At 49.8% G+C, this 20,516-nt stretch overlaps 1 protein-coding gene across 4 annotated transcripts in view; it reads left to right on the top strand.

The window, feature by feature from the left end:
- LOC144609546 (uncharacterized) overlaps positions 1-7,661 on the top strand; it is an 84,786-nt gene extending 77,125 nt beyond the window's left edge. For 3 of the 4 annotated variants that reach the window (XM_078428057.1, XM_078428056.1, XM_078428055.1), the window contains 2 exons: positions 1,435-1,546; positions 6,263-7,661. In XM_078428057.1, coding sequence (XP_078284183.1) covers positions 1,435-1,546; positions 6,263-6,272 — 122 coding nt within the window. In that variant the 3' untranslated portion in view covers positions 6,273-7,661. The remainder of the gene's footprint in view (positions 1-1,434; positions 1,547-6,262) is intronic. The other variant, XM_078428058.1, reaches the window with a different exon arrangement.
- Positions 7,662-20,516: the final 12,855 nt, after the last annotated feature.

Here is a 20,516-nt window from a genome sequence, read left to right as displayed (position 1 = left end):
ACGGAGATGAGGAAAAACTTTTTCAGTCAGAGAGTTGTGAATGTGTGGAATTCTCTGCCTCTGAAGGCAGTGGAGGCCAATTCTCTGAATGCATTCAAGAGAGTGCTAGATAGAGCTTTTAAGGATAGCGGTCAGGGGGTATGTTGGACTTGTGGGTGAAGAAATCACGTCCAAAAGACGTTTTTTGGATGACAAATAAAGATATCCTGAATCCTGAGTCAGGGGGTATGGGGAGAAGGCAGGAACGGGGTATTGATTGAGAATGATCAGCCGTGATTACATTGAATGGCGGTGCTGCCTCGAAGGGCCGAACGGCCTACTCCTGCACCTATTGTCTATTGTCCTCTCACTCCATCCACTCTGCTCTCCACCATTGGCAATAAACAAAATGCCGGACGAACTCCAGCAGGTCACTGCCACCAGGGGGCAGCACGGTGGAGCTGCTGCCTCACAGCGCCAGAGACCCGGGTTCGATCCTGATTACGGGCGGAGTTTGCACGTTCTCCCCGTGGCATGCGTGGGTTTTCGTGCAGGTTCGTAGCTTCATCGGCCATGGTTAAAAAAGTTATGAGTTGTGTAGGATAGTGTTAGCGTAGGGGGGCGATCGGTGGTTGGCACGAACTTGGTGGGCCGAAGGGCCTGTTTCCGCGCTGTTCTAAAGTGTACAATCACACAGCATCTGGCTGCTGGCACTGTTTTCTATCAGGATCCCACAGCTGCAGTTTCGCATGTCACCACTGGCATTATCTTCGTAGAAACATAGAAACATAGAAGATAGGTGCAGGAATAGGCCATTCGGCCCTTCGAGCCTGTACGCACCGCCATTCAATATGATCATGGCTGACCATCCAACTCAGTATCCCGTACCTGCCTTCTCTCCATACCCACTGATCCCTTTAGCCACAAGGGCCACATCTAACTCCCTCTTAAATATAGCCAAATGAACTGGCCTCAACTACCTTCTGTGGCAGAGAATTCCACAGACTCACCACTCTCTGTGTGAAAAAAAACTTTCTCATCTCGGTCCTAAAAGACTTCCCCCTTATCCTTAAACTGTGTGACCCCCTTGTTCTGGACTTCCCCAACATCGGGAACAATCTTCCCGCATCTAGCCAGTCCAACCCCTTAAGAATTTTGTACGTTTCTATAAGATCCCCCCTCAATCTTCTAAATTCCAGCGAGTACAAGCGGTTATTTATTTCACAAAATGCCGGAGTAACTCAGCGGGTCGGGCGGCATCTCAGGAGAGAAGGGACGGGTGACGTTTCGGGGTCGAGTCCCTTCTTCAGACCGATCGTTATCAGTGGCACTGGCATTATCTGCTTCACTATCACTATTTTTCCCGCATGCATTCGAAGGTTATGGTGCTGCCCTGATCTGCATTGGAAACCAGGGCAATTTATTTGATTTTTATCGCCGAATTTTTTGTTTCAGCTCCCTCGAACAACTTGTCTGTGTGGAGCTTGTCACCAAAAGCCAAACTGGGCAAGCCAAGGTCAACCTTCAAGGGCTCTGTGGGGGCAGAGATACCTTCCTCAAAAAGGCCGTGAGTACTGTGAATGCCATGGGCGGCGCAGTGAGCGGCGGGTAGAGCCATTGCCTCAACGGACGATAGACAATAGGTGCAAGAGGAGGCCATTCGGCCCTTCCAGCCAGCACCGCCATTCACCCTGATCATGGCTGATCATTCTCAATCAGTACCCCGTTCCTGCCTTCTCCCCCATACCCCCTGATTCAGGATTCAGGATATCTTTATTTGTCATCCAAAAAACAAGTCTTTTGGACGAGATTTCTTCACCCACAAGTCCAACGATAAGAGCAATAAAATAAGCAAATTACACAACCCCAACCAACACAAAACACAACAACAAAAAAGAAACATCCATCACAGCGAATCTCCTCCGGTCCCCTGCTCACTGTGATGGAAGGCCACAATGTCTTTTCTCTTCCCCTGCCGTCTTCTCCCACTATCATTAAGAGCTCTATCTAACTCTCTCTTGAATGCATTCAGAGAATTGGCCTCAACTTCAAGGAACCCCTGCATTCCCCCTCTCTCAATAGACAATAGGTGCAGGAGGAGGCCATTCGGCCCTTCGAGCCAGCACCGCCATTCAATGTGATCATGGCTGATCATTCTCAATCAGTACCCCGTTCCTGCCCTCTCACCGTACCCCCTGACTCCGCTATCCTTAAGAGCTCTATCTAACTCTCTCTTGAATGCATTCAAAGAATTGGCCTCCACTGCCTTCTGAGGCAGAGAATTCCACAGATTCACAACTCTCTGACTGGAAAAGTTTTTCCTCGTCTCCGTTCTAAATGGCCGACCCCTTATTCTTAAACTGTGTGTGGCCCCTGGTTCTGGACTCCCCCCAACATTGGGAACGTGTTTCCTGCCCCTAACGTGTCCAACCCCTTAATAATCTTATACGTTTCGATAAGATCCCCTCTCATCCTTCTAAATTCCAGTGTGTACAAACCTAGTCGCTCCGGTCTTTCAACGTACGACAGTCCCGCCCAGCCTGGTCCTCACGGCGGCAGACGTGCTGATCCTGACCTCGGGTGCTGGCAGCGTGCGGAGTTTGCACGTTCTCCCGGTGACTGCGCGGGTTTCCTCCGGGTGCTCCGGTTTCCTCTCGTGTCCCAGAGACGTGCGGGTTTGCCCGTCAACCGGCCCCTCTGTAAATTGCCCCCTAGTATGTAAGGAGTGGATGAGAAAGTGGGATAGACAATAGACAATAGGTGCAGGAGTAGGCCATTCAGCCCTTCGAGCCAGCACCGCCATTCAATGCGATCATGGCTGATCACTCTCAATCAGTACCCCGTTCCTGCCTTCTCCCCATACCCCCTCACTCCGCTATCCTTAAGAGCTCTATCTAGCTCTCTCTTGAAAGCATCCAACGAACTGGCCTCCACTGCCTTCTGAGGCAGAGAATTCCACACCTTCACCACTCTCTGACTGAAAAAGTTCTTCCTCATCTCCGTTCTAAATGACCTACCCCTTATTCTTAAACTGTGTGTGGCCCCTTGTTCTGGACTCCCCCAACATTGGGAACATGTTTCCTGCCTCTAATGTGTCCAATCCCCCTAATTATCTTATATGTTTCAATAAGATCCCCCCTCATCCTTCTAAATTCCAGTGGAACTAGTGTGAGCGGGCGATCGATCGTGGACTCGGTGGGCCGAAGGGCCTGTATCTCCAATGTAAACTACTCCTGACCTCAATCTAGTGTCCTGACATCGAGTTCCTTGCCCCACCCCGATTCCAAACCCTTGTCCCCACCGAGGAAGTGCCACATTATACCGGCAGTCACCTTTCAGAAATGGGTATTAAGCCTACATAAGTCTCCAATCCTCTCCAGCCTGGACCAGAGTCTCCATCAGAGTAGCATCTCCAGCAGTGTGGCGCGGTGGCCCAGCGGTAGAGTTCCCGCCTCACAGCGCCAGAAACCCTGGTCCGATCCTGACTACGATCCTGACTTAGAAGGATGAGAGGGGATCTTATCGAAACGTATAAGATTATTACGGGGTTGGACACGTTAGAGGCAGGAAACATGTTCCCGATGTTGGGGGAGTCCAGAACCAGGGGCCACACACAGTTTACGAATAAGGGGTCGGCCATTTAGAACGGAGATGAGGAAAAACTTTTTCACTCGGGGAGTTGTGAATCTGTGGAATTCTCTGCCTCAGAAGGCAGTGGAGGCCAAGTCTCTGAATGCATTCAAGATAGTATGTAGGTTAATTTGACTGGGTAAATGTAAAAAATTGTCCCTAGTGTGTGTAGGATAGTGTTAATGTGCGGGGATCGCTGGGCGGCGCGGACTTGGTGGGCCGAAAAGGCCTGTTTCCGCGCTGTATATATATGATATGATATGATATGATAGAGTTCTTAAGGATAGTGGAGTCAGGGGGTATGGGGAGAAGGCAGGAACGGGGTACTGATTGAGAATGATCAGCCATGATCACATTGAATGGCGGTGCGTACAGGCTCGAAGGGCCGAATGGCCTCCTCCTGCACCTAATGTCTATTGCCGTCCGTACAGAGTTTGTACGTTCTCCCTGTCCCCGCGTGGGTTTTCCCCGGGTGATCCAGTTACCGCCCACATTCCAAAGGCGCAGGGGTTTGCAGGTTAATTCGCTTCGGTAAAAATGGTAAACTTGTCCCCCGTGTGTAGGAATGCGCTAATATACGGGGTGATCGCTGATCGGTGCGGACTCGGTGAGCCACAAGGCCTAGTAACCACGCTGTATCTTTAAAGTCTAAAGTTGTGGGCGGCACGGTAGCGCAGCGGTAGAGTTGCTGCTTTACAGCGAATGCAGCGCCGGAGACTCAGGTTCGATCCTGACTACGGGTGCTGCACTGTAAGGAGTTTGTACGTTCTCCCCGTGACCTGCGTGGGTTTTCTCCGAGATCTTCGGTTTCCTCCCACACTCCAAAGACGTACAGGTATGTAGGTTAATTGGCTGGGCAAATGTAAAAATTGTCCCTAGTGGGTGTAGGATAGTGTTAATGTACGGGGATCACTGGGCGGCACGGACTTGGAGGGCCGAAAAGGCCTGTTTCCGGCTGTATATATATGATGATGATGATGATGATGATGATAAGGCAGCGAAGACGGAGTCTGTGTGGGTCTCAGCCCATCTGTGTGGCTTTGCACTAGTTCCTCTTCCTGCCTTTTACTGATACGAGTTTCTAAAAGTCCCACGTTTCTTTCCTGTGCTGCCGATGTCTGTATTAGTCCCCGTTGGCTCGGGGCATATTGTTTTACAAGGCAAATGCAGGCATGATTATGAAGAATGGTCTGAAGAAGGGTCTCGACCCGAAACGTCACCCATTCCTTCTCTCCTGAGATGCTGCCTGACCTGCTGAGTTACTCCAGCATTTTGTGAATAAAATGGTTATGAACCTGTTTGGGTGGTCTCGGGCTAGGAGTCTCGCTCTCAAAGTGAAGGGTCAGCTTCTTATGACTGAGATGATGATGATAAAAGTCTTCTTTGATGCTGATGGAATTTGCTATCCAAGATGGCAGTCTGTTTGAGGGCGTGCAGTCCTGTCGTATGTTGAAAGGCTGGAGCGATTGGGCTTGTATACACTGGAATTTAGAAGGATGAGGGGGGATCTTATTGAAACATATAAGATAATTAGGGGATTGGACACATTAGAGGCAGGAAACATGTTCCCAATGTTGGGGGAGTCCAGAACAAGGGGCCACAGTTTAAGAATAAGGGGTAGGCCATTTAGAACGGAGATGAGGAAGAACTTTTTCAGTCAGAGAGTGGTGAAGGTGTGGAATTCTCTGCCTCAGAAGGCAGTGGAGGCCAGTTCGTTGGATGCTTTCAAGAGAGAGCTGGATAGAGCTCTTAAGGATAGCGGAGTCAGGGGGTATGGGGAGAAGGCAGGAACGGGGTACTGATTGAGAGTGATCAGCCATGATCACATTGAATGGCGGTGCTGGCTCGAAGGGCTGAATGGCCTCCTCCTGCACCTATTGTCTATTGTCTGTGCGGCCTCAGTCACTCTGATTATAAATAGATATTGGGGTTAGTGCAGGAAAGTGATGTTCAAGTTAAAGATCAGCCACGATCCTGTTGACTGACAGAACACATACACCGATCAGCCAAAACATTATGACCTGATGAGCCAAAGCATTATGGCCACCTGCCTAATATGCTGTTGGTCCTCCGTGTGCAGCACCATACGCAGCAGGGTGCGATGCACTGTGTCTTGTGACACATTCCTCCCGTGACCACCATTAACATTTCCCGTGACTTGTGCCACAGTCGACCTTCTGTCGGTTCGGACCAGACGGGATAGCCTTCGTTGCCCTCGCGCATCGATGAGCCTTGGGCGCCCAACACCCTGCCTGTCGCCGGTTTGTGGTTTTGCCCTCCTCGGACCACTGTCGGTCGGTACTCACCACTGCTGACCGGGAGCACCCCACAAGCCTTGCCGTTTCACAGATGCTCTGACCCAGTCGTCTGGCCATAACAATTTAGCCCTTGGGTCAAAGTCACTCAGGTCTTTACTCCTGCCCATTTCTCCTGCATCCAACACGTCAACTTCAAGAAATGACTGTTCACTTGCTGCCTAATACATCCCACCCCTTGACAGGTGCCATTGTAACACGATAATCAATGTTATTCACTTCGCCTGTCGGTGGTCATAGTGTTTTGATCGGTGTACAAGGGGCCGAATGGCCTTTTGCTGCTGTTACGTTCTTATCGTGGTCTCTCCACTTAAAACTAATTTGCTCTATCATTCCAGGTGTGTCTAAAGTATGCCCACGATGAAAGGAAGAAAGAAGAAATCTATAATCAATGGTCAAATTACAAATCTGTGGTCCCTATTCTGTGACCTCTTGTGCTGCTGGAGTCTCTTCGTCCCACGATATTTTTGATAATCACTTGAAATCCAAAATGAAAATTCCTCTGGACCTGACGTCATGTTATGACATTCCCGAGTTTTTTAATAGATCATTGGATGTGTGGCATGGCCGACTTCACTTTGAGGTTTTTACCCAGTGTTATATCTTGAACCGCCTTGCTTACGGCTTTTCTTCGAGTTGTGAAAGGGGGTGTGTTCCTGGAAAAAATGTTTTAACTGAAATTTCATAAATCAAAGTGGCTGGGCAAAATGCACTGTGGGCATTTTAGCACAGTGGCTCCCTAGTGCAGGGAGCGCATTATAATGCCATCTATTAGACGAAATAGCTTTTAAAATCAGAAACACCTACCCCGAAAAATCATTTGGTAAATTCATAAATCGAGCATTTCCCTGTGCTGGAGGAATTCAGCGGGTCAGGCGGCATCAGTGGAGGGAAATTGGCAAATGACATCCCTCTGAGGCAAAGGTAATCGAGCGGAGCAAGATAGACCACTCCACCCTAAAAACCGCAGTGCGTCACGGCGGCCATTTTAGTAGGCCGAAACCTGCAGAAACATTTTTAAAGAAAAAGAACAAAAATCCATTGAATTGACAGATGAGATATATTTATTCTGCATTTTTATGGTATGAATGAATAAGTTTATTGGCCATGTATGTGCATATACAAGGAAATGTTTCATCACGCATACTGTTCCCCCAAAACACTGATTGCACTGCGAGAGGCGGGTTTTGCCTACTAAAATGGCGGACGTCACGCTCCTTTGCGGACTACACTTCGGTCTAGGCGATTTCAACGGAGTGGTCCATCTTGCTCCCCTGGTCCGAGGGAGGGTCCTGGCCCCAAAACGCCGATTCCGCCTGAGCCACTAAGTTCTTCCAGCACTTTCTCTGGTTCAGGATTTCAGCGCCTCCAGTCTCCTGAGACTGCCGAAAGGTTTTTTTTAATCGCGGGTGAGGGAGGTACCAGCTCGCGCGTGGTCACTCGGGTGACGTGGTCCTTGACCTGTTCAGGTCACGTGTACGAAAATGCTGAAGAATAGTGGGGGAATTCAGAGGACCACGACAATCTCCGAACCAGAGAGACGGTTATCAAGGTGGATTTGTTTGGATCTACCGAGGGGAAATCCATTTTTGCCCATGCTCGCCGTTAAGCCGACCAGGCCGACGTTTGGGTCCATGTGAAGGGAATGTCACCAGCACAGAACACCAAGTGTGCACTCATGATAATGCCCCTGCCTTATGGGGTAGAATATGAGCCCAGGATTCCCCCCCCCCCCCCCCCCCCAACCTGGTTGGCATTGATCGGTATCTGGTCAAGATTGAGTTGTCTTGTAATATTGTCCAGGTTCAAGGATGGATGGGTTAAGAGTTGGATGAAACATAGAACCATAGAAAATAGGTGCAGGAGTAGGCCATTCGGCCCTTCGAGCCTGTACGCACCGCCATTCAATATGATCATGGCTGATCATCCAGCTCAGTAACCTGTACCTGCCTTCTCTCCATACCCCCTGATCCCTTTAGCCACAAGGGCCACATCTAACTCCCTCTTAAATATAGGATGGATGGGTTAAGAGTTGGATGGATGGTTGGTTGAGCAGTCACTTTATTTCAGAAGGTTTAGATTTCCCTGTAGTGGTTTCATATCATATATCATATCATATATATACAGCGCGGAAACAGGCCTTTTCGGCCCACCAAGTCCGTGCCGCCCAGCGATCCCCGCACATTAACACTATCCTACACCCACTAGGGACAATTTTTTACATTTACCCAGTCAATTAACCTACAAACCTGTACGTCTTTGGAGTGTGGGAGGAAACCGAAGATCTCGGAGAAAACCCACGCAGGTCACGGGGAGGACGTACAAACTCCTTACCAGTGCAGCACCCGTAGTCAGGATCGAACCTGAGTCTCCGGCGCTGCATTCGCTGTAAAGCAGCAACTCTACCGCTGCGCTACCGTTTCCCCCCCTTGCCTTTCCCAAGGTGTGTTTAACGCATAGCTCACTTACCCTTGTTGTGGGTTTAATTGCACCCTAGCATCAATTGGGACGGCGCGGTGGCGCAGCGGTAGAGTTGCCGCCTCACAGCGCCAGAGACCCGGGCCCCGATCCTGACTACGTGTCCTGTCTGTGCGGAGTTTGCACGTTCTCCCCTTGACCTGCGTGGGTTTTCCACTGCTGGCTCCGGTTTCCGACGACACTCCGTAGACGTGCGGGTTTGTAGGTTAAACCTGTGGTAACCTTGGCTTTGGTAACATTTTAAACTGTCCCTAGTGTGTATGACTGACGAGTCTACAGTCAGCACGGACTCAGTGGGCCGAAGGGCCTGCTTCTGCACTGTATCTCCAAAGTCACAAGTCAAATCAATCTTTAAGTGAATCTACTTATATTTAAGGTGGACAAAAAATGCTGGAGTAACTCAGCAGGTCAGGCAGCATCTCTGGAGAGAAGGAATGGGTGACAATAGACAATAGGTGCAGGAGGAGGCCATTCGGCCCCTCGAGCCAGCACCGCCATTCAATGTGATCATGGCTGATCATTCTCAATCAGTACCCCGTTCCTGCCTTCTCCCCGTACGCCCTGACTCCGCTATCCTTAAGAGCTCTATCTAGCTCTCTCTTGAATGCATTCAGAGAATTGGCCTCCACTGCCTTCTGAGGCAGAGAGTTCCACAGATTCACAACTCGACGTTTCGGGTCGAGACCCTTCTTCCGACCTGACGTCGCGATCCGAAACGTCACCGTTCCTTCTCTCCAGAGATGCTGCCGAGTTACTCCAGCATTTTTTGTCCACCTTCGATTTACACCTGCACCTGCAGTTTTTTTTTTTTTTTTCCCACTTCGATTTAATATCATGTTTTCAGGTTGGCACAGTGATACTGATGCCTCAGCCCAGGGTTTACTCCTGACCCAGGGGCTTGACGTGTAGGTCAGGTCAAGGGTGTTTATCGTCATATGTCCCTCGATGGAACAATGAAACGCTTTGCAGATACTCAATAGACAACACGATAAACCAACAAAGTTCAATAAAATACCCCAAATGTAGTGGAGATACAAAACAAGTCTCAAAAGTCCCGAATGCAACCCGGGTAGTTCGGAGTGCAAGGGAAGGAACCACAGAGGATGGACACAAAATGGTGGAGTAACAAAATGGTGGAGTAACTCAGCGGCTCAGGCAGCATCTCTGGAGAGAAGGAATCCAGGAGATGCTGCCTGACCCGCTGAGTTACTCCACCATTTTGTGCCTCGTTCGTAGTGTGTGTGTGTGTGTGTGCGGAGTTGGCACATTCTCTCTGAGACAGTGAAGTTTTCCCCCCCGGTTGGTTGCCTCCCACATCCCAAAGGCTTGCAGGTGGGTCGGCCTAGCTAAAATTTAGCCCCCTCTCAATTGTCCTGGTTTAGCCAAGTGGTCGAATTCACAGGAAGGGGTGCGTGCGTGTTCCTGGGAAGTATTACCTAGAAGTGTGGTGTGTCTCTGAGCTGATAGGAACATTGTGAGGAAACATGAATACGGGGAAGAATTTTGAAATCGTTTTATTGAGACAAGTAGAATCTTTAAAGAGGTATTAAATGTAAATGTATTTTTGTATGTTTGACTTGACCAAGTTGCCTGGGTTTTTTTTAATCCAATCAATGCTCTCAAAAGAAAAAAACACATTAGAAACTGGCTTCATTAAAATGTTGATTTGTGTTGTCTTTATTTAATTAAATTTTACTTTCAGAAAGTCCTCTGGGTAGGTAACCAACGGCTGCCCCGATGAGTTACTCCAGCATTATGGGCCTGCTCACATGTTGCATGACTGAGAAGATGCTGGAAGCAAGTGTAGAGGGCCTGGGATATTATCCATGGGTCTGGTCTCACTACCTGAAGATCAATCTGCTTGGGATGGGAGTGCAGCAGAGTTTTAGACAATAGGTGCAGGAGGATGCCATTCGGCCCTTCGAGCCAGCACCGCCATTCAATGTGATCATGGCTGATCATTCTCAATCAGTACCCCGTTCCTGCCTTCTCCCCATACCCCCTGACTCCGCTATCTTTAAGAGCTCTATCTAGCTCTCTCTTGAAAGCATCCAGAGAATTGTCCTCCACTGCCTTCTGAGGCAGAGAATTCCACAGATTCACAACTCTCTAACCGAAAAAGTTTTTCCTCATCTCCGTTCTAAATGGCCTACCCCTTATTCTTAAACTGTGTGGCCCCTGGTTCTGGACTCCCCCAACATTGGGAACATGTTTCCTGCTTCTAACGTGTCCAATCCCTTAGTAATCTTTTATGTTACAATATCATCCTTCTAAACTCCAGAGTATACAAGCCCAGTCGCTCCAGTCTTTCAACATACAACAGTCCCGCCATTCCGGGAATTAACCTAGTGAACCTACGCTGCACGCCCTCAATAGCAAGAATATCCTTCCTCAAATTTGGAGCCCAAAACTGCACACAGTACTCCAGGTGCGGTCTCACTAGGGCCCAGTCCAACTGCAGAAGGACCTCTTTGCTCCTATACTCAACTCCTCTTGTAATGCAGGCCAACATGCCATTAGCTTTCTCCACTGCTTGCTGTACCTGCATGCTAACCTTAAGTGACTGATGAACAAGGACACCCTGATCTCGTTGTACTTCCCCATTTCCTAACTTGACACCATTCAGATAATATTTGTTTTGCCACAGATTGCTGGAGTGTCGGGGCTAGGGGTGAGCGCTTTCAAGAAGTGGGGGAATAAACAGACTGGGGAAACTGAGGGGTGGCACAGTGTCCCAGCGGTAGAGTTGGTGCCTTACAGTGCCAGAGACCCAGGTTCCAACCTGAATACGGGTGCTTGCCTGTACAGAGTTTGTACGGGGGGGGACTTCAGTGAAACTTGCCGAACAATGAAAGGCCTGGATAGAGTGGATGTGGAGAGGATGTTTCCACTGGTGGGAGAGTCTGGGACCAGAGGGCACAGCCTCAGAATCGAAGGGCGCTCTTTTAGAAAGGAGGTGAGGAGAATCTTCTTTAGTCAGAGGGCGGTGAATCTGTGGAACTCATTGCCACAGAGGGCTGTGGAGGCCAAGTCAATAGGTGCAGGAGGAGGCCATTCGGCCCTTCGAGCCAGCTCCGCCATTCAATGTGATCATGGCTGATCATTCTCAATCGGTACCCCGTTCCTGCCCTCTCCCCGTACCCCCTGTGTCAGTGGATGTTTTTAAGGCAGAGGTAGAAAAATTTCTCGTTTACAACGGGTGTCAAGGGTTTTGGGGAGAAGGCAGGAAAATGGGATTAGGAGGCAGAGATCAGCCATGATTAAATGGCGAGGTAAGTCAAGTCAATTTTATTTGTACGGCACATTTAAAAACAACCCACGTTGACCAAAGTACTGTACATCAGTTCAGGTACTAAGAACAAACGTACAATGGCACCAGTCATTGAAAGCAAGCGTGCAGGTGCAGCAGGCAGTGAAGAAAGCGAATGGTATGTTGGCATTCATAGCGAGGGGATTTGAGTATAGGAGCAGGGAGGTTCTGCTGCAGTTGTACAGGGCCTTGGTGAGACCGCACCTGGAGTATTGCGTACAGTTTTGGTCTCCTAATCTGAGGAAAGACATCCTTGCCTTAGAGGGAGTACAGAGAAGGTTCACCAGATTGATCCCTGGGATGGCAGGACTTTCATATGAAGAAAGACTGGATAGACTAGGCTTGTACTCGCTGGAATTTAGAAGACTGAGGGGGGATCTTATTGAAACATAAAATTCTTAAGGTGTTGGAGAGGCTAGATGTGGGAAGATTGTTCCTGATGTTGGGGAAGTCCAGAACCAGGGGTCACAGCTTAAGGATAAGGGGGAAGTCTGTTAGGACCAAGATGAGAAAACATTTCTGCACACAGAGAGTGGTGAGTCTGTGGAATTCTCTGCCACAGAAGGTAGTTGAGGCCAGTTCATTGGCTATATTTAAGAGGGAGTTAGATGTGGCCCTTGTGGCTAAAGGGATCAGGGGGTATGGAGAGAAGGCAGGTACGGGTTACTGAGCAGGATGATCAGCCAAGATCATATTGAATGGCGGTGCAGGCTCGAAGGGCCGAATGGCCTACTCCTGCACCTATTTTCAATGCACACAAACATAACAGTACATACATAAACAGTTCACAGCGCCCCCTCAGGGGGCCTCAAACGCTAGGGAGTAGAAATAGGTTTTGAGCCTGGACTTAAAGGAGTCGATGGAGAGGGCAGTTCTGATGTGGAGAGGGATGCTGTTCCACAGTCTAGGAGCTGCAACCGCAAAAGCGCGGTCACCCCTGAGCTTAAGCCTAGACCGCGGGATAGTGAGTAACCCCAAGTCGTCCGACCTGAGGGACCTGGAGATGGAGTGGTGGGTTAGAAGATTTTTGACATATGGGGGGGGGGGCAAGCATGTTTAGGGCTTTGTATGCTAATAGGTGTGCGACTCGATGTGGGCCGAATGGCCTAATTCTACTCCAATAACTTTTGGAGGAGCGCAGGAGTGGACAAACTGGCGGGAGCGAGGGTTGGCGAATCCTCGGATATAAGGGCCATCTAAAAGCAGCGAATGCAGATGTGGTGGAAGTCATCTTCCTAAATTCTGGAAATGACCCAGCGGAGTAGAAAAGAACAAGCCTTGCAAGCAGCAATATTCAAGAAAGGCCAGTTGGGCCTGATATCACAGATTGACCTATGTGTACGTGTACATGTTGGTCATTCACTGTCTGTCTGTCTCTGACTGTCAATTTTTCAAGATAAGATACATCATTATATTGGCCAGTTGCACCTGATATCATTAATCGGGGAAAAAATAGTTGAACCCACCATTCAGGTCGTGCTAACACAGTTTATTCACAAAATGCTGGAGTAACTCAGCAGGTCAGGCAGCATCTCGGGAGAGAAGGAATGGGTGACGTTTCGGGTCGAGACCCTTCTTCAGACGTTCGGAAATGTCGCCCATTCCTTCTCACCCGAGATGCTGCCTGACCCGCTGAGTTACTCCAGCATTTTGTGAATAAATCGATTTGTACCATCAGGATCTGCAGTTATTTTCTTATACCACGTGCTAACACGGTACTTGAAGCAGAGCACAATGAGATCAATTTAGTTCCTAAGTGATCTCGAGGTTCCCCCCCCTCAAACTAAACTTAGAGGGTCAAACGGGAAAGACAAATCAGCAATGATTGGAGGGTGGGATTGACTCGATGGGCCGAATGGCCTGTGAGCGGAAGTTGGCCATTCGGCCCATCGAGACAATCCCGCCCTCCAATCACTGCTGATTTGTCTTTCCCTTTTAACCCTCTACATTTAGGTTGAAACATACTGAATAGTGCAAGGCTTGGATAGAGTGGATGTGGAGAGGATGTTTCTGCTAGTGGGAGAGTCTAGGACCAGAGGGCATAAGCTTCCGGAGTAAAGGACGTTCCTTTAGCAAGGAGATGAGGAGGAATTACTTTAGTCAGAGGGTGGTGAATCTGTGGAATTCTTTGCCACAGGAGGCTGTGGAGACCGTCAATGGATATGTCTCTCTCTGTCTGTCTCTGTGTGTGTCTCTCTCTCTGTCTGTGTGTGTGTGCGTGTCTCTGTCTCTCTCGCTCTCTGTCTGTCGGTCTCTCTCTCTGTCTATCTCTCTCTCAGTCTGAAGAAGGGTCTCGACCCGAAACGTCACCCATTCCTTCTCTCCCGAGATGCTGCCTGACCTGCTGAGTTACTCCAGCATTTTGTGAATAAATCTCTCTCTGTCTATTTTTCAATTCAATTTTCAATTTAAAATACTTTATTGGCATGATAAGATACATCATTATATTGCCAAAGTGGAGAACATAACATACATATTTAAAATGCATGAATATAAATACAAGTATACAATGCATGGGTCGATATGACCCTGTACATATATATATATATATACACGCAATACGTCTGTCTGTCTCTCTCTCTGTCTGTCTCCTCAACCACTGCAGGATTCTTTTAAAAAATCACTTTTTAATAACTTTGTTCAATAGACAATAGGTGCAGGAGGAGGCCATTCGGCCCTTCGAGCCAGCACCGCCATTCAATGTGATCATGGCTGATCATTCTCAATCAGTACCCCGTTCCTGCCCTCTCCACTGCCCTCTGAGGCAGACAATTCCACAGATTCACAACTCTCTGACTGAAAAAGGTTTTCCTCATCTCAGTTCTACCCCTTATTCTTAAACTGTGGCCTCTGGTTCTGGACTCCCCCAACATTTGGGAACATGTTTCCTGCCTCTAATGTGTCCAACCCCTTAATAATCTTATACGTTTCGATAAGATCCCCTCTCATCCTCGTAAATTCCAGTGTATACAAGCCTAGTCGCTCCAGCCTTTCAACATATGACAGTCCCGCCATTCCGGGAATTAACCTAGTAAACCTACGCTGCACGCCCTCAATAGCAAGAATATCCTTCCTCAAATTTGGAGACCAAAACTGCACACAGTACTCCAGGTGCGGTCTCACTAGGGCCCTGTACAACTGCAGAAGGACCTCTTTGCTCCTATACTCAACTCCTCTTGTCATGAAGGCCAACATTCCATTGGCTTTCTTCACTGCCTGCTGTACCTGCATGCTTCCTTTCAGTGACTGATGCACTAGGACACCCAGATCTCATTGTACGTCCCCTTTTCACTTTTGTTGCTAAGCTAAAAACACACTAAAGACTGTACGGTACATTGTTTTTAATATCATTGCATAAGTGCCACTGGAAGCATTGGCCAAGTGCAGTGAAAATCACACTGCTCCGAAGAAACCCTTGTATTCGATTATTGCGGAGATGTTACGTAGAAACAATTCGGTTGCTCTTTTGCAAGACGGCCTTTCTTTCAGTTTGCCAATTCCCAAAGTAATTCTTAAACTGTTCTCTATTTCCCAATCAAAGATTGATCCCTGGGATGGCAGGACTTTCATATGAAGAAAGACTGGATAGACTGGGCTTGTACTCGCTGGAATTTAGAAGACTGAGGGGGGGGATCTTATTGAAACATATAAAATTCTTAAGGGGTTGGACAGGCTAGATGCGGGAAGATTGTTCCCGATGTTGGGGAAGTCCAGAACAAGGGGTCACACAGTTTAAGGATAAGGGGGAAGTCTTTTAGGACCGAGATGAGAAAGTTTTTTTTCACACAGAGAGTGGTGAATCTGTGGAATTCTCTGCCACAGAAGGTAATTGAGGCCAGTTCATTGGCTATATTTAAGGGGGAGTTAGATGTGGCCCTTGTGGCTAAAGGGATCAGGGGGGTATGGAGAGAAGGCAGGTACAGGTTACTGAGTTGGATGATCAGCCATGATCATATTGAATGGCGGTGCGTACAGGCTCGAAGGGCCGAATGGCCTACTCCTGCACCTATTTTCTATGTTATTACCAATTCGGTAATACAAATGGTGTCCTCCCAATTCATCAATTGAGCTATGAACAAGTATGTCTATAGACAATTGGTTTTTAAAAGTGGACACGAACTGTTGGAATAACTCAGCAAGTCAATAGACAATAGGTGCAGGAGGAGGCCATTTGGCCCTTCGAGCCAGCACCGCCATTCAATGTGATCATGGCTGATCATTCTCAATCAGTACCCACGTTCCTGCCTTCTCCCCGTACCCCCTGACTCCGCTATCCTTAAGAGCTCTATCTAGTTCTCTCTTGAATGCACTCAGAGAATTGGCCTCCACTGCCCTCTGAGGCAGAGAATTCCACAGATTCACAACTCTCATGACTGAAAAAGTTTTTCCTCATCTCTGTTCTAAATGGCCTACCCCTTATTCTTGAACTGTGTGGCCCCTTGTTCTGGACTCCCCCAACATTGGGAACATGTTTCCTGCCTCTAACGTGTCCAACCCCTTAATAATCTTATATGTTTCGATAAGGTCCCCTCTCATCCTTCTGCCTTCTCCCCATACCCCCTGACTCCGCTATCCTTAAGAGCTCTATCCAGCTCTCTCTTGAATGCATTCAGAGACTTGGCCTCCACTGCCTTCTGAGGCAGAGAATTCCACAGATTCACAACTCTCTGACGGAAAAAGTTTTCAGGCAGCATCTCTGGAGAAAAAGGTTGGGTGAAGTTTCAGGGACCTGAATCATTTTTCTCCAGAGATGTTGCCCGACCTGCTGAGTTACTCCAGCACTTTGTGTCTATCTTTGGTATTAACCAGCATCTGCAGTTCCTTCTTTCTAGATTTCATCTTAAAAACTTACTATGTAAAAAGTTGCTGCCCAGAGGGCAGAAGAATATCAGCTAAAACACTATGATCAGTGACAGGCGAAGAGAATAACATTGGTCATCGTATTACAATGGCACCTGTCAAGGGGTGGGATATATTAGGCAGCAAGTGAACGGTCAGTTCTTGAAGTTGACGTGTTGGATGCAGGAGAAATGGGCAGGAGTAAAGACCTGAGCGACTTTTGACAAGGGCCACATTGTCATGGCCAGACGACTGGGTCAGAGCATCTGTGAAACGGCAAGGCTTGTGGGGTGCTCCCGGTCAGCAGTGGTGAGTACCGACCGACCGACAGTGGTCCGAGGAGGGACAAAACCACAAACCGGCGACAGGCAGGGTGTTGGGCGCCCAAGGATCGTCGATGCGCGAGGGCAACGAAGGCTACCCCGTCTGGTCCGAACCGACAGAAGGTCGACTGTGGCACAAGTCACGGGAAATGTTAATGGTGGTCACGGGAGGAATGTGTCACAATACACAGTGCATCGCACCCTGATGCGTATGGGGCTGCACACGGAGGACCAACAGCATGTTAGGCAGGTGGTCATAATGTTTTGGCTGATCTACACTGTCCGGGCCCACGGTGTCCGGGCCTACGGTGTCCGGGCCTACACTGCCCGGCCTACACTGTCCAGACCTACAGTGTCCGGGCCTACACTGTCCGGGCCTACACCGTCGGGGCCTACAGTGTCCGTGCCTACACTGTACGGGCCTACACTGTCCGGGCCTACGGTGTCGGGCCTACGGTGTAGGGGCCTACGGTGTCCGGGCCTACACCGTCCGGGCCAACACCGTCGGGGCCTACAGTGTCCGGGCCTACGGTGTCCGGGCCTACAACCGTCCGGGCCAACAGTGTCCGGGCCTACAGTGTCTGGGCCTACGCTGTCCGGGGCCTAGTACGGGACAAGGGCGGTCCCGTACGTGACAAACCAATTTAGCCCAATATACGGGACGTCCCGGCTAATATGGGACAGTTGGCGACCCTATTTCCGCCCACTCCTGCCCTTTGGTTCCAGTTGTGATATTCCACTGCATTGACAGCACAGAAAGAGGCCATTCGTCTAATCAGTGCAAGTGTTCCACTGTCAAAGTGGGGCCAGCGCACATTGGAGGAACTGCACCTCATATTTCACTTGGGTAGCTTGCACCCCAGAGGTATGAACATGGACTTCTCTAACTTCAAGTAGCCCTTGCATTCCCCCTCTCTCCTTCTCCCCTCCCTCTCCCCCTTCTCTCTCCCCTCTCTCTTCCTCTCCCTCCCTCTCTTTTTCTCTCTCTCCTCCTCTCTTTTTCTCTCTCTCCCTCCCTCTCTCTTTTTCTCTCCCTCCCTCTCTCTTTTTCTCTCTCTCCCTCCCTCTCTCTCTCTCTCCCTCTCTCCTCTCCTCTCCCTCCCCCTCTCTTCCCTTCAACCTATGTCCCGCACTTACCTGACTTCCCAGAGATCACATTTGTTCTGCTTACATCAGTCTTTCCTCGTAGCGTCAAGGGTTAGACAACAGACAACAGGTGCAGGAGGAGGCCATTCGGCCCTTCGAGCCAGCACCGCCATTCAAAGTGATCATGGCTGATCATCCACAATCAGTACCCCCGTTCCTGCCTTCTCCCCGTACCCCCTGACTCCGCTATCCTTAAGAGCTCTATCTAGCTCTCTCTTGAAAACATCCAGAGAATTGGCCTCCACTGCCTTCTGAGGCAGAGAATTCCACAGATTCACAACTCTCTGACTGAAAACGTTTTTCCTCATCTCTGTTCTAAATGTCCTACCCCTTATTCTTAAACTGTGGCCCCTGGTTCTGGACTCCCCCAACATGGGTACATGTTTCCTGCCTCTAACGTGTCCAACCCCTTAATAATCTTATGCGTTTCGATAAGATCCCCTCTCATCCTTCTAAATTCCAGTGTATACAAGCCTAGTCGCTCCAGTCTTTCAACATATGACAGTTCCGCCATTCGGGAATTAACCTGGTGAACCTACGCTGGTGGTTATAGCACAGCAGGGCGGGTTCATTATGCTGGGCCTGTGATGGTGGTTATAGCACAGCAGGGAGGGTTCATTATGCCTGGGCCTGTGATGGTGGTTATAGCACAGCAGGGAGGGTTCATTATGCCTGGGCCTGTGATGGTGGTTATAGCACAGCAGGGCGGTTCATTATGCCTGGGCCTGTGATGGTGGTTATAGCACAGCAGGGAGGGTTCATTATGCCTGGGCCTGTGATGGTGGTTATAGCACAGCAGGCGGGTTCATTATGCCTGGGCCTGTGATGGTGGTTATAGCACAGCAGCGAGACATTTCAGAAGGACACGTGAGGCAAGAACTTCAAGGAGAGATTCCCCTCGCATCGTGATGCATGAATTAACCAGAACCCTGTCAGCAATCTGCTGCAAGGGAAGGCAGATCAGGAGACATGGGAGCAGAATTAGGCCCTTCAGCCCATGGAGTCTACTCCTCCTAGGGTTGCCAACTGTCCCGTATTAGCCGGGACGTCCGTATCTTGGGCTAAATTTGTCTGTCCCGTACGGGACCCGCCCTTGTCCCGTATTAGACCCTGGGGGGACGCTGTAGGCCCGGACGCTGTAGCCCGGACAGTGTAGGCCCCGGACGCTGTAGGCCCGGACGCTGTAGGCCCGGAAACTGTAGGCCCGGACGGTGTAGGCCCTGGACGATGTAGGCCCGGACGCTGTAGGCCCGGACGCTGTAGGCCCGGACGGTGTAGGCCCGGACGCTGTAGGCCCGGACGCTGTAGGCTCGGATGCTGTAGGCCCGGACGCTGTAGGCCCAGACGCTGTAGGCCCGGGAGCCGCCTGACGGAGGTTGCGTAGCAACCGTATTTGGGAATAAGATAGTTGGCACCCCTAACTCCGCCGTTCAATCGCGGCCTCTCAACTCCATTCTCCTGCCTTCTCCCCGTAACCCCTGACACCCGCACTGATCAAGAACCTATCAATCTCCACCTTGAATATATCCACTGGCTTGGCCCCTCCACAGCCACTGGCTTGGCCCTCCACAGCCACTGGTTTGGCCCTCCACAGCCACTGGCTTGTGGCCTCCACAGCCACTGGCTTGGCCCTCTACAGCCACTGGCTTGGCCCTCCACAGCCCACTGACTTGTGGCCTCCACTGCCGTCTGTGGCAAAGAGTCCCACAGATTCACCGCCCTCTGACTGAAGAAATTCCTCCCCATCTCCGTCCAGAAGCTACGTCCTTTCAGTCCGCCGGTCCTGGACTCTCCCACTACTGTAAACATCCTCGCCACATCCCACTCCGTCTAGGCCTTGTCATTAGTTGGTAGTGTGCGGGGATCGCTAGTTGGGCCGAAGGGCCAGTTTCTCCCGGCTGGATCTCCAAACTAAGGGTCTCCTCCACCACCTGGGAGAGACGTTCCTTGGCACGCATAGAAACATAGGTGCAGGAGTAGGCCATTCGGCCATTCGAGCCTGCACGCACCGCCATTCAATACGATCATGGCTGATCATCCAACTCAGTATCCCGTACCTGCCTTCTCTCCATACCCCTGATCCCTTTAGCCACAAGGGCCACATCTAACTCCCTCTTAAATATAGCCAATGAACTGGCCTCAACTACCCTCTGTGGCAGAGAATTCACAGATTCACCGCTCTCTGTGTGAAAAAAAACGTTCTCATCTCGGTCCTAAAGACTTCCCCCTTATCCTTAAACTGTGTGGCCCCCTTGTTCTGGACTTGCTGCAGATGTGATAAAGCCCAACACATCTGGTCAAACAGCGAACACGCCCCCCATGGACCCCAACCACGTCCAGCGATCACGTCACATGATCTTGGTTGAGGGGGTGGGTAACATCAAGGGTCTCTCGTTTAATGTCCCCCCTCACGTTCTCGCCTTCCACCATCGCCCGCACGCGACCTCTCCCTCTCTCTCTCTCTCTCTCTCTCTCTCTCTCTCTCTCTCTCTCTCT

The sequence above is a fragment of the Rhinoraja longicauda genome, chromosome 34 (genome assembly GCF_053455715.1).
Source record: "Rhinoraja longicauda isolate Sanriku21f chromosome 34, sRhiLon1.1, whole genome shotgun sequence".
NCBI lineage: Eukaryota > Metazoa > Chordata > Chondrichthyes > Rajiformes > Arhynchobatidae > Rhinoraja > Rhinoraja longicauda.
This window is presented reverse-complemented; position numbering and strand designations above follow the sequence as displayed.